General features: G+C 39.6%; 1 protein-coding gene across 1 annotated transcript in view; it reads left to right on the top strand.

The window, feature by feature from the left end:
* The window catches only part of EGFL6 (EGF like domain multiple 6), a 360,256-nt gene that overhangs the window by 316,498 nt on the left and 28,786 nt on the right, over window positions 1-14,972 (top strand). Inside the window, exon 9 of the mRNA XM_069640724.1 lies at window positions 3,052-3,132. Coding sequence (XP_069496825.1) covers window positions 3,052-3,132 — 81 coding nt within the window. The remainder of the gene's footprint in view (window positions 1-3,051; window positions 3,133-14,972) is intronic.

The raw sequence follows: 14,972 nt of genomic DNA, 5'->3' as shown, positions 1-14,972 counted from the left end.
TCTTAATGTATAGCGTTAGCTGAAAATTCGTTTGAGAGAAAGACAGCTTAGTTTGGGTGTCTGTGGGATGTCTACATATGTTTCGGCTGAACAGATGTCATCAACACCTTCCTTGGTGTTCCGCTGTTTCTATTATGGCCCTCTTCAGGACGGTATGTAGTTATTGGTGAGTTGAACAAAAGTTCAATATCGATCCCCGATGTGTCAGATAATTGTTGGAAACTAAGAAATGAAAGAAATTCATAGGATTGTTTAGGTCGATAAAAACATATTTTAAAAAAACGGAATGGCAATTTTCATTTAGTGTAGAGGTTTTTCTTCTACAAAAGTTTATTCTACTGACCTTTTTTAATCATAAAGTGGTTAGACTAGAGCATTTGTCATTTGCATCAGGATGTCACTTCCTTCTTGGTGATTGCATTTTGGGTGTTGATGGAAATCCTGTTTCCATTGTTCATTTTGGTTGGTAATTACTGAGAGGTTCTTCAAAATAGTAGAGCGGGATATGTTGTAAGATAGGACCCCCGTTTTATGCTACTATGCATCTTTTGTTACAAATTTCAGTTGCCTAGAAAATAGTTTTTCTGCATTATCTACTGACCTGCATAGATCCGGCAGACTTTTTGAAGATTGCCGCGTCGTTCATGTGACATCAGTTTCATATTTCTTCTTTCAGTCTTTGTGTCGGATCTCCTTGTAGTTGTTTATAGAATTTCTGGTTCGATAATTGAAGCTGGGCTTCCTCATCATATGCATCTGTATTCCATAGGACAATGCCCCCTCCCTTGTCTGCAGGTTTAATCACGAACATCGTGTTTGTTTGTAGATCTTTTAAGGCTTTTCTTTCGGTCGAGCATAAATTGTCTTTGGAGAAGTTGTTTTTAGAAATTAGTTTCCTTGTTTCTTCGATAATCTTATTCTCAAAAGTTATGATCGCTGGACTGATCGTAGTTGTGGAAGGACAGAACGTTAATTGTGGTTTCAAACCTGTAGTGCTCTTTTCTTTCTCCTTATTGCTCGTGATTGGATTCCTGAAGAAATATTTCAGACAAATGTTTCTAAAATATTTTTGCAATTCAATTTCCGTTTTGAAATTCTCAGCTTTTTTGACATCCTTTGGTCAATGGAGGATTACAGACTCTTCATCCCTGTCAGATGAAAGGCAATAAAAGACTTTGTCCTGGGACCCAGGCTTTGGAATAAATTACCACATTCTCCATTTGTTCTGGTTTCAGGCCCTCTCTTGAAACATCATCTCTTCAGGTAGGTGTTATGTGTGGGTTCCAGAGGAGTTCAAATCAGCAAGTAGAGGTATTTGAAACACAAAGGTGACATACGAATGTTCCAATGTGACTGACTGAGAACAACAAATAACATTGGAGGACCCACTTCTTTTGCTTGTTACACCCACTTGGGTCTCAACCTGCCCTGGATGCAACCTCTTGACACGTGTTGCGCGGTGCACTTGCCTACATTGCCAACCGCCAGTCACAGTTCCACTACCTTTTTTAATACACTTATACCACTGAAGATAGTTTTGCCCCTGCGTTGATGTGTGAGGTTGGGAAGTTCCTGGACACTCTGTAGGTTTAGGGCAAGTGCTAAATCTTATATGTGCGTACCAGCACATGTAACCTCTGATTAAATGATCTTTTGTGTTCCCTTATTTCCAATTACAGTAGGGCCTTTTACTGTTATTATTCCACCATGTATGTCGATGTAGTTGTATTGTCAGGGTTTTCCGACTGACTCAAGGTGCGTAGTTTGTAATCTGTTTGAAGGTTTTCTTATTTACATTTACTCCCAGGGAATTTTAGGCAGATAAAGAATCTTCCTCCAAACATCTCAGAATATTTGCGAAGGATTATAGGTTTAAGGTTTAAAATGTCAATGCAAACACCTGTTGCCAAACATGAACAGACTCGGCTCTTTTCAGCTGTGCAATTACAGAGATATTCCCGTCTGCTCTATATCTTTCAAATGGTGGTGTGCACTGGGCCTGTAGCCGCTCCCAGGCCATTCACAAATATTAAGATTTAAACAGTCAGAAGTTGCAAATGCACCTGAGAGTGTGAAAACCAGATTCCAAATCACGTCATGGCATGTTATATTAGGTAGGATTTGTATAGCACACCCTGCCATGTGCACAACCGCATGGCAGGGTGTGAATGTGGTGTGGTAGTTTAGTATGGGCACTGTCTAACAAAGGAACCCATCAGTCATCTTGCTTAAAGAAGAAGAAGAACACTGTCATCAATGGGACCCATGTGGGAAATCTTGAAGAGCCTACCTGTGGAACCTACTAAGTGGGCAAGTAATAGCCATGCAAGATAGCAACCTAATTACCGTGGATCACCCATCACATAATTCATTTAAAAGTTCTTACCAATTTCTAATTAATGATGGTATGTCTTGGACGAAGGAATTCAGAAAGGGGCTGACTTTTTTTAGTAGATGCAACAGGGAAATGTAATTTGTTTTAGATTAATGTAATAAAGAACAAAAACTCAAAATGTTGTATTCAATATCAATATAAATAACCCACCCTTACCCCATTGTAACATTAGCACATTTTCAGGCTAGCTTTTTCATACGGTAATCATTGTTACTGCATGTGCTAATCTTAGGGTCACTGCATTGTCATGACCGAACCGCCCTACCACTGGTAGCAGAAGCAGATTCCCTGAAAGACTGCTTCTTGCATTTCCTAAAATCTGCATGTCACTGATGGTACCCCAAAATAAAACTCATGCTGATCCCTGTATGAGGAATGGGCATGAATTAGGTACAGGATTGGGTCCTACCACTTTGTACCTACATCGATGTCCACGAGGAACATTACAAACCCTTTAATTCATTACACTGGATAAAGTAAGAGCAGGTTGGCATCTTACATGCCCACTTTTTCACACCATCCAGGGGTCCCCTCTACCCAATGTTATTCTCTTAAGTGCAGGGTTATGCTCTATATGTCCTTTCATGCTGTTCAATTAAATGTCAAACTTCTTCCAATCCCAGCGGCAGTCATTAATTAATTGCATTGCCTTTCAGCTCCTCTGGTAAAAGAAGCTGCAGCCTTTGCGCCACTTGCTGAACACAGAAGCATCCCAGGGACAGCACCTGAACAAACAGGTACAGTACACTGTTTTCCCTAAATGATGTATTAGTCATTTCCAGGCAACGCTGCACTTTACAGTACCTGTTTAGAGACGTGTGATTGATTCAAGATCTATTTTGTTAATTATTCAAATCGCATATTTTTAATTCTGTGTTTTTTTATTGAAGAGAACACCTTTGTAACTGCCCTCTATCACTTAGGCAATAACCACACCTAGTTGCTTAATTTCCTTGCTGACATTGAGTGCTTTTGGTGTACAAGTTTCTGTCTCCCTCCTTGTTTTGCTTTAGTATTTTAGAGCTACTTTGCTACGCTGCAAGTTACATTTTAGAGTTTGCTCTATTTTTTTGTGGGATTTTTATTGGAAAAATCTTTGATTATTGTTTTTAGTTAAAAGATATACAAGATTTTTCCCAAGCTTAACTTTGGCTGTAAAGGAAATGTATGTGCATTTATACCATACATCCGTAACGGAGTGCGGGATAAACATGTAACTTAAGTGGTGAGATGAAGCGGGGAAAAACAGATTTCCGTGGACACAAATAGCTCAGCATCTTTATTGAACAAAAAGGGAAAGCATGAACCACGATCAAGGACAAAACCTGGTAAACAACTAAATAGAATGGCAATACAGCTTGAAATTTGGAAAGGATAACTAATGTCAGGATAAAGATTTGGGCATTGTATTTGGGATATAGGTAAATTTAATCGCAGACTATTACTGCAAATACAATTCCATAGCAGTTTTTTCAATGAATTTTGCTGAAAATATAGATGGGGGTTGGGTTGGGGTAATAATTAATGTAAGGAGGTGTGAGGGGGCTCAAGGGGGCAACCCCTCTGCATTTATTTTCAGTGAAATTCATTAAAATAACTACGATGGAATCGCATAGATCCATAAATGGCCTGATCCATGGCGGCCATGTTTTTTTCCATATCTTTTCAATGGCCGCCATAGAAAGAAAGAAGCGACAACATGTAGTCCCTTCTCCCGTTCCATGGCGGCCTTTTTGTTGGTTTACCTTTTTTCCTTTACTTTTCAGTGACCACCATAGAAAAGGAGAAGGGACCAGGGTCGGACTGGGACAAGAAATAGGCCCAGTCACCCAAAAAAAGTGGCCCACCCCTCGCCTCAAAAAAGTGGCCCACCCCTTGCCTCATGACCCTTGACCTCTAATGACATCACCGGAAGTGATGTCATTTGACCCCACCCCAAAGTGACATCCCAGGAAGCGATGAAACATGACCTTTCACCCCTTGACAAAACAGGAAGTGGCATCAAATAGCATTGTTCTTAAGTACACTAAATCACTGTGAATCCAAGCAGACGTCCAAGGCCAAATGATAATACGTTATTGTATAGTACTTACGCTTAAGCTCTTTTTTATAGAACAAATATGCATACAATATCACCCAACCTGTGTTGGTACCCATTTATCGACCTAAGAAGGATGAAATACTTTTTGGAAAAACCGGCCCAGGCATGGCCAGAAACCGGCCCCCACTTCCAAGGGACGATTTCAACCCAGCCACGGGCTGAAAGGCCATGGAGCCAATCAGACCATGGAAGGGACTTTGTGTAGTCCTCAATGATCCCTGGTGGCCATTTCTTTAGCTTTTTTTCTCGAGTTGAAAAACGGTTGTAACGCAGTGTCTCGACTTGAGAACAATTACTATTAGTATCCCTGTACAATGTGCAGGGGTACTAAAAGCAATAGAACCCTCGGGGAGGGGCATTGCCGGTAGGATAATGCCCCCGGGGCTACATTAAAGCCCTTGCTCCGCTCAGGTTTCTAACTATCACCCCGGGTGCATTACCCACCAGTAATGCCCCCTTCCTCGGGTTCTATTGCTTCATTAAGGAGGTAATTGTTCATAAATTGCCAATTGCCTGTGGGAGACCTCCAACGTTTGCACTTACATGCTGTTGGGTCCCACTGCATGCAAGTTTCCACTATTGCAAACCGCAGTGCAAAAGTAAAGAGTAAAACAGGACAAAATTGCCTTTACTCTTTACGTTCACTCTCCGATTTTTGTAAAAAAGTAAATGCCGCCTGCAAATTAGGCTGTGCAAGCAGTGTTTACTAATGGATTCCTATGGATAGCAGGTGCTTATACAAGGTGTTAATTAGATTTATGTTTACATAAAAATCTCATTCAGACGTAAAATGCTGTGCTCTTCCAGGATGGAGAAAGAAAGCACAGTGGAGATGCAAACTGTGCTTTGTACCTCATCGCCACTTTAGAAGAGTACGAAAATGTGCTGAAGTGAGAAAGCAAGGTATAAGCACATTACACCTTGCATTTTCCCCTCGTTTTACCATTCCACCTACTTTAAAATGAACACTGTCATAGTTACGTGGACTCATTGTTCTTGAGAACCATGTATGTATGCTCCTACCAACATTATGATCTCATAAATAATGCTAGCCCTATAAAGGCCCTCTGAATGTTGGACAGACCTGTACAAGGAAACTACATCTAAGTGGCTAGATTGTCAAGTTTTTGAAGTCATTAGCGCCACTAATATTAAATGAAGGTTTAAAAACAGCTGTTTTTAACATCAGGTTAAGTGTTTTATGCGAGCTCCCTGTAGTATTTCAATTGTATATGCTAATGCTAAATATAATACACTCATGCTCCTGGCCTGCGCGCAAGTTCGAAGGTTTGTAGAATGTTGGGTGTGAGAGAGAAGGTTCGTGAGAGGACGGTTGGCGAGAGACGGATTGGATGTTAAGGACGCTGTGCGGGGCGCCGGCTAACATTAATGTAAATAAAGAAAGTTATTTACTTACCTTGACTTACCTTGACTCTCGCATACTTCACATGGCGACGAGGATGCCGGCGTCCTGAGGACCCATGAGGAGAAGACTGGTGTAGAGCAGCTGCTCCAAACCATTGCACAGTGTTGCGTAGGTTCGTGCTGATAGCAGCCTTTCAGGACAAAGCGAGAGCGGAGGCTCCGAGTCGACGCTTATTAGCCCGTGTTGACTTGTGCTGGTGCCTGGGTTCACAGGGGAGAGCGGATGCTCCGAACTGACGCGTACGTCGCGTTGGTTTGTGCGGAGGCCTGATGTGGGATGCGTCCACATTACTAAAGTAAGAGGAAAGGACCCATCAGGAAGCTCGAGGTCACGTGACAGCCCAATCAGGAAATGAACGAAATGAAGAGGAGACAGTGATCCTTTCATTTTCGTCGCAGCACTTCTTGGAAAAAAAATAATAATAATTTTGGCAGCAGTAAATCCTTACTCAGCAATTGGTATATCCAACACATTACATGCTAGTGTGAGAAAATTGAAGTTTTCCAAACACATATTGCACATTGTTAATAAGAGATCACTAAGGATCACTAATCCATGGAGCTATGCAAGGAATCAATATTCAACCGCCAGCAAGTTTTCTTCCGGCGCCAGGCCAACCTGTAGTTTTATGGTCAGAATGGAAAGAATTCTGGTTAAACTACATCCAAGTAGTTGAACATGAAGATCTCACGTCTAGGAAGAAGAAGTTATTATTACTGCATGCACTAGGATTGGAAGGGCAAATAAAGTTCAGAGAGCTACCAGAATTGACTGTAAATGAGGAAGGTGATGCTGATGAACATGATAGGGCCATAAGGCAATTGGATAAATACTATTCTCCAGAAACGAATGTAGCTATAAATAGATACAAATTCTATACGTGGGTACAAAAAGAACATGAAAGCATTGAAGAATATGTTTCTGCATTGAGAGTGTTATCACGAACTTGCCAATTTGGCAATGGCATCACCCTTGATGAGTTAATCAGGGATCAGATCATTATTCACTCTAAGGACAATTTAGTCCAAGACAGACTGTGGATGGTTGGCAATCCATCCCTATCGGAAACCATAGCGATTGCTAAACGTGTAAAACACAGTCAGTTGTGCTCAAAGGAAATGAAGAGCAAGAAAGAGGAGGTTGTGCAAAGCATGCAGAAGCATAGTAGTAAAGAGATGCAGGAGAAAGAAACAGAAGAACAAGGCCAGGTTAACGTACTACGGTCTAAGGACAGAGGTGGAGCAAATGTTAAAAACAAAGATAAAGTCGAGGTCAATGCAGGAAGAAATAACAAAATGAAGAACTTTGAGCAGAGAGGGAGTTCACATTGAGGAAAGAATTGGATAAAGAATGAACCAAAAGTTCAATACGAACAAAGATTTCAGAATGCCCAGCCGAGAGAAGGAGTCAGATGCTATAATTGTGGCAGAGTGGGTCATTATGCATACGCTAAACAGTGCCCAGCATTGGGACAAAAATGTGGAAATTGTAGCATAAGAGGTCATTTCGCGGTCACGTGTAGAACGAGGAAGAAAATATCTGCCATTATGGAAGAAGAGGAAGAATCAGAGGAAGAGAGAGCGTTTTTGATACATGAGCCACCAACTGGAGAATTTAAATGCCCGAGTTGTGAAGTAATTTTTGATAATTGGAAACTTAAAGTGAAGGTTGACAGTTGTTCACCTTGAACGATTATTACCAAGAAAACATGGAAGAATTTAGTGACACGTGGTCTCAAAAGTAAGATGGAGATTTCAGACATACCTAATCCTGTGGGTTTGAAGGATCCAAGATCAAGATGATTGGATGGTTTTCGTGTATTGTTCAGTTTAAAGCACTTATACTAAGAAAGACTAATGATACCCCACTCATCGTCCAGGCAGGTTGGGTAAAGTGATATATCTGTTAGTCACATTTGTTTATAATGCAAATCTCCTATTGCTAAACCAGCGTACCTAACCGTCTTACTTATACACTTTCACAAAATACAAAACATTACAAATCAATAATCATAAATGAGTCTACATCAATTTATTGTCAAAGGCACATTTAGAAAATTAAAAAGAGAAAAGAACGATATATAGATATCAATCAATAAGTGCATAATCAGCTGAGTCTAATCTTAAAAACATGATAGGGGTTAGAAAATACAATGTGAACTGGCTGGTATTGGTGCAGCCGTATTCTAGATATTAGACTTTAGGAATTAATAAGTCTTGTCTTGTGTCGACATGTTTCGGCCTTGTTGGAGATTGAGACACTATCTCTAGTGTCTTAACACCTGTGGTTTTTCGGCCTTCTTCAGGACAGACAATTTCTTTTATTCAAAATGGAAATCTCTTTCATATACCCCGGTCAATTTGAATAGTCTAAAAAAATACATATAAAAATATTGTAAGCAACAATAGTCTCAAATACCAATATAACATATATTGTCCAATGTAAGAGATTATTTGTGCCAATGTTAACAGGTTTGTACGCTATCTATCTCCTCTAATTCGAAAGTTCATGCAAAATGGAGAGAAACACATATTTAAAACACATCGTAACTAGCATTAAAGTCCCACTTTTGGGACACCAAGCACACAATATATATCACACTAGACCACAACTTACATCCTGAATGGACGTGAGAGAAACACGGCTACAAATAGCTGTGATAGTGTAGAACTTCTTATCACCGGGGGTGCATAGATCGCCTGTTCGTTTATTCACCCGACCCGACAATTAATGGGACCTACATTTGAGTGGAAAACAAATCTTATGTCACTTATTGTCTCCACGAGTCTGTATTATTTCAGACAAACTGTATATTTTTCATATTTGACTGCTTACTGATCTTGTTTTTAATTATTACCTCAATTTTTCATATATCTTATCACGGGATAACTACAAATAGACAACACAGAGAAATTGGAAAAAATGCCTCGCTTCAGTCGACTTAGTTGGTTCGGTTAACTCACCTCACTAGGGGTAAAATAGTTCTGCGAGCAATAAAATCTACTATGCGTAGAGACACTCAGGCGGTTCTGCCTATTTTCTTATCCAGTGTCAAAGTTTACAAAGAATCTTCAAAGCAACTCGAACAGTTGTTTGTCTGAAAAAGGAAACATCCATTTCCCCATTTTTTAAAAAAATTAACACATATTATCGCATTCTAAATGTGTGGACCAAGAGCTAACAGACTCATTATACAACCCTTACCTGGAGCAGCTTAATACGTGGGTCAAACCGAAAGTATCCTCCCGTAAATGGTGTACTCACGTCTTGCAGCCAAAAGGACTATTTTATCTTGTACCGCTGAAATCATGTGATCAATCACATGATCGCCTGATCAGGTGATCAGTCACATGATCACCTGATACTCAGGCTGTAAGTGTGTCTTAAAGGGACCGCTTACTTATATGAAGTACAGTAATTAACCAGCGTCAAAGTAAACCTCAGAAAAGGCCAATCAAGGGCGCATTGGTGTAAATTTACGGAGGCGCCAATCAAGAGCGCATTGATGTTAATTTACGGAGGCGCCTAAGTGGAGGGTACATGTTTATAAATGTCCAATGAGTACAAGTGAAAAAGTTTTCTAAAAACTGGAATACAAGATGTATCCACTATCTGGTAAGCTCTTATCTCAGAGAGATCAGTGTATTCCATTCTACCGCACTATTTAACCCTTTTGTGGCAGTGTTAAGGGAATAAATCCAACGTTGTTCACTTAGACTTAAGAGTGTTTCTCTATTACCCCCTCTTTCTGTTGCTGGAATACTTTGCAGTACAAACCAAAAAAGGTCTGTATGTTTGTGTTTCTGCTGTTCATAATGCGCAACTAGCGGTTTGTTGGCGACTTTGTTTTTTAAACAAGATTTGTGTTCACTTATGCGTTGTTTAATGCATCTTTTTGTTTTCCCTATATAGATCAGGTTGCATGGGCATTTGATACCATAGATTACCCAAGCTGAATTGCAGTTAGAAAAATTGCGGAAGACCCAGTCTTTTCCATATAGGTCAATGGATTTTATATTGCCTGTAAGGGGACATGCACTGCATCTACCGCATTTAAAATGTCCGATGACTGGTGGTAGATGCCACAGGTTCGTTTGATTAGATCTCGTCTCTTTTTTCGGATAAGTATGTACCACTAAATCTCTTATGTTTTTTTGTCTTTTAAAGGCAAACCGCGGGACAGTTGGTTCAAAATCTGGGGTTAGTAAAATATGCCAGTTTTTTTTAATACTTTTCCTAAGTTTGTTACTGATAGGGCTAAATGTCGTCACACATGTAAGTTTGTCTTCCTTTACTTTAGGTTCTGGATGTAGACATCTGTCTCTATTTGAGTGCCTAGCGCGTTTGAAAGCAGAGTGCACTATTTTATTTGGATAACCTCTAGCTTTAAGTCTAGTCTTAAGGTCCTTTCCTTATTAAGTTACGATGTGTTTTAAATATGTGTTTCTCTCCATTTTGCATGAACTTTCGAATTAGAGGAGATAGATAGCGTACAAACCTGTTAACATTGGCACAAATAATCTCTTACATTGGACAATATATGTTATATTGGTATTTGAGACTATTGTTGCTTACAATATTTTTATATGTATTTTTTTAGACTATTCAAATTGACCGGGGTATATGAAAGAGATTTCCATTTTGAATAAAAGAAATTGTCTGTCCTGAAGAAGGCCGAAAAACCACAGGTGTTAAGACACTAGAGATAGTGTCTCAATCTCCAACAAGGCCGAAACATGTCGACACAAGACAAGACTTATTAATTCCTAAAGTCTAATATCTAGAATACGGCTGCACCAATACCAGCCAGTTCTCATTGTATTTTCTAACCCCTATCATGTTTTTAAGATTAGACTCAGCTGATTATGCACTTATTGATTGATATCTATATATCGTTCTTTTCTCTTTTTAATTTTCTAAATGTGCCTTTGACAATAAATTGATGTAGACTCATTTATGATTATTGATTTGTAATGTTTTGTATTTTGTGAAAGTGTATAAGTAAGACGGTTAGGTACGCTGGTTTAGCAATAGGAGATTTGCATTATAAACAAATGTGACTAACAGATATATCACTTTACCCAACCTGCCTGGACGATGAGTGGGGTAGTCATTAGTCTTTCTTAGTATAAGTGCTCTGTGCCTTGTTCTCCCGTGCCGAGACTATGACCCCCCATTAACAAAAACTAAGGGAGATTACCTGATTTAATTATTTGTTCAGTTTAAAGACAGACGGTCTCAAGTGAAGGTGTACGTAGCAGAAAAGGGTGTGAATGTACTGGGTTGGAGAGACCAAGCTGGACTGAGGATCAGGCTGGATCCAAGTGAAGAAGAACAAATCCTAGTGGTAAACGGGAACCAAGAGCAAGGAAATGAGAATGTTAAAGAAAAGGAAGTGGAGAAAGTACATTTGGGTTTGCTTAAAAACTTTGCGCACAGGATTTGTCTCAAGAAGGGAGCAATACCTGTTAAACTCACGAAATCCAGACCAATTCCTTTTGCCATTGCTGATAAGGTCGAGCAAGAACTTGCATTATTGGAGTCTGAAGGAGTAATAGAAAAAATTGAATCATCTGAATGGGTGAGCCCCATTGTGGTTGCATTGAAGAAAAGTGGCAAACTCAGAATTTGCGTAGACTTGAGAGACGTCAACAAGAATATCATAACTGAAATTTTTCCACTCCCTATCATATCTGAAATGTTGAATCGTATTGATAATGCTGATGTGTTTTCTACATTAGATCTTTCGAGCGCTTACCATCAAATCTCTTTGACAGAGGATTGTAGGGACATTACAGCATTTATTACGCCACATGGGCTGTATAGGTATGAACGTATGCCATTTGGATTAGCTTTTGCAGCAGCAGTATTTCAAAGAATTACGATGCATGTGCTGAAAGGTTTAAGTGGAACACTATTATATCAGGATGATATAATTGTATTTGGTAAGGGATCTGAAGAACATGATGGGAGGTTGAAAGAAGTGTTGAAGAGATTGCAAGAAGTCGGGTTGAAAATTGAGAAAAGCAAATGCAAATTTGGGTTGGAAGAAATGGAATATTTAGGGCATACTGTGAATGGTAAAGGTTATAAGCCCAAAAGAGATGCTATGAAGGCAATCAGAGAGTCACCGAATCCTAACAATAAAGACGAATTAAGATCGTTTTTAGGGTTATGCGAATATTACAACAGGTTTGTAAAAAATTTTGCGAGTATAACAGAACCATTGAGAAAGTTGTTAAAAAAGGATGCAAAATTTACATGGAGTGCTGAATGTAGTAAGGCGGTTGAATGCATAAAAGGAGGAATTTGCGACTCTTTGGAATTGGGAGGATTCGAGTTTGGAAGGTTGACGAAGATTACGGTGGGTGACAGTGGGAGTGGTATAGGAGCAGTTTTAACACAAATAAATGAAGATGCATATGAGAAGGTGATCAGTCATGCTTCCAGAGCTATTTCGGAAACAGAAAGCAGATATTCTGTGATTGAAAAGGAATTATTAGCCTGTTCGTGGGCGGTGAATTACTTTAGGAAATATTTGTGGGGAAGCAAATTTGTAATTCAGACAGATCACAAGCCCTTAATTGAAGTTCTTACAGTAAAAGGAATGTGTAAAGCTTCTCCCAGGTTAGCCAGGCTTAGTCTGAAATTAGAGGATTACAATTTCTCAGTGAAATATGTGCCAGGGAAAAGGAATATAGTTGCTGATTATTTATCTAGATTGCCATTAAGGAGTGGTGAAGCAAGTGTGGATCTGGATGAAGAGATAGTGGCGGTCATTTTTGAGGTTACGTCAAAGGAAATGTGGTTTGAAGAATTAAGTAAAGATGATGAATTACAAGAGATAAGAAGATACACCGAATCAGGGTGGCCTGAAAAAAGGGAGATTAGTGAAAGTTGTAGAAGATATTGGGAGGTTAAGGATGAATTGTCTATGGAAGATGGATTTTTAGTGAGGGGAGACAAGTTGATTCCCCCACGTAAGTTTTGGAGTGAGCTTATTGAGAAAGCGCACCAGAGTCATCCTGGTATTACTGGCATTAAGAACAATGTGCGTTTGAAATACTGGTGGCCAGGCATGGATCTCATGATTGAGAGGTTTATTAGAAATTGTTGGCCATGTCAGAACAGTGACAAGAGCTGCAGGATAGTGAAGTCTAAGCCGATGTGTATTGACAAAGGTGATGCACCATGGGAGATGGAAGGAATTGATATCATTGGACCATATGTGAAGTTAATTGGGGAGAAGAAATTCTTATTGGTTTTAGTTGATTACTATTCAGGATGGGTGAAAGTTAAAGCGGTGAGAAAAGTCGATACTGATGAAGTGATAAAATTCATAATGCAAATCTGCAGAAGGGAAGGATTTCCCAAAATAATAATGAGTGATAATGGAGTTCAGTTCAGAAGTGGAGAAATGAGAGAATTTGCCAAAAGATCAGGCATTGAATGGAATATTTTCGTCGTCGTATCACCCACAAACCAATGGGTTAGTGGAGAGATATAACCGTGTAATTGTAGAGGCAGTGGAGTTAGCCTTAAGTAACAACATGCCGGTGGACGAGGTTCTTAAGGAAAGAGTATGGAGCACCAGGATGTCTGTTAAAAGAGGAATGAAGGTTTCTCCTTTTGAATTAATGAGGGGAAGAGCTCCAAATACTTTGCTTAATCCTGTGTGGGTTAATCGTAGGAGTAGTGTAAACACAGGTTTACGTAATTCTAATGAAAACCTAGTTAGGAGTAGTATGTATCCAGGAAAGACTATGTCTTCTGAAAAGTTTAAGTTGAGGATATCACCAGGAGATTTTGTGCGAATCAAGCTTGGATGAAATGTTAAGAAGGGTGACTCTAAATACAGCAGTCCTGTCAAGGTGTTACAAGTGTTCAGGAGAGCAGTTAGAGTTGCGGGAGGATCGGTATGGAATTTGGACAGGGTTAGTAAATGGATGTGGAGTGGTGAGAATGAAAGAATGAAACGGGTTAGATTCGAGAGAAGACATTTATTTGGAGATGATCATATTCAATATGGATTAGAAAATGTGGATATGAACGGTAACGTGTTAAGACAGGTTGAAGATGTTAATACTCAACAAAGTGTGGTAGCTTTTGATAATAGGAGTGTGCGTAGTTCTAGGGAAAAGAGGTTACCGTTTTGGTCCAGAGATTATGTCATGCAGAGCTAAGTAATTTTCGTACACAGGTTGTTGGATAAGGAGTTCTGTATTGTGTTAATCTCTTAAATGATTTAATTGGTGCAGTTTGTACCTTTCGCACAAATGTATTATGTTGTAATGTTTGATTTATTATACCTAGCACAAATGTGTTTAAAATTTTATAATGTAGAACTTTTCTTTTGTTCAATTTTGTAAGGGGGGGATGATGTAGTATTTCAATTGTATATGCTAATGGTAAATATATTACACTCATGCTCCTGGCCTGCGCGCAAGTTCGAAGGTTTGTAGAATGTTGGGTGTGAGAGAGAACGTTTGAGAGAGAAGGTTCGTGAGAGGACGGTTGGCGAGAGACGGAGTGGATGTAAAGGACGCTGTGCGGGGCGCCGGCTAACATTAATGTAAATAAAGAAAGTTATTTACTTACCTGGACTTACCTTGACTCTCGCATACTTCACTCCCCATCAAGACGTTTGAGGTCTTCTCTAAATCGGATTATTTACTTGGATGCTTTTGGCAAAGTCCATAAATTAGCTACTATTGGGGGGAGGAAAAATTGATACTTACACTCATTATTAATGAAACCTTAATGAGTCCTTCACTCATAAATTGCGTGCCCTTCCGATTTACGCACTTATGATTTACGTGCCTTCCGGTGTGTAAATAGAGGGTGCCTACCACGTGATCGGAATCGGTACGCAGACCTTACCCCCTGTTCAGTTTCTTGGTGTCTCATTTATGCACATTCCGACGCAGTGGACAAATCGAAGGTGAGCCCCTGTTTGGTTTTAAACATCTGTGTATTGCATTATTGTGTTCCTCTTTGCCTGCCTTGCCTATTTCCCATTTCCCTTCCTCTCTGTTCCTCCCCACCCATCC

This window comes from Ambystoma mexicanum, chromosome 7q (assembly GCF_040938575.1).
Source record: "Ambystoma mexicanum isolate Mex_15411 chromosome 7q, UKY_AmexF1_1, whole genome shotgun sequence".
Classification (NCBI taxonomy): domain Eukaryota; kingdom Metazoa; phylum Chordata; class Amphibia; order Caudata; family Ambystomatidae; genus Ambystoma; species Ambystoma mexicanum.
The sequence above is the reverse complement of the archived record's forward strand: the minus strand, read 5'-3'. Positions and strand labels throughout refer to the sequence as shown.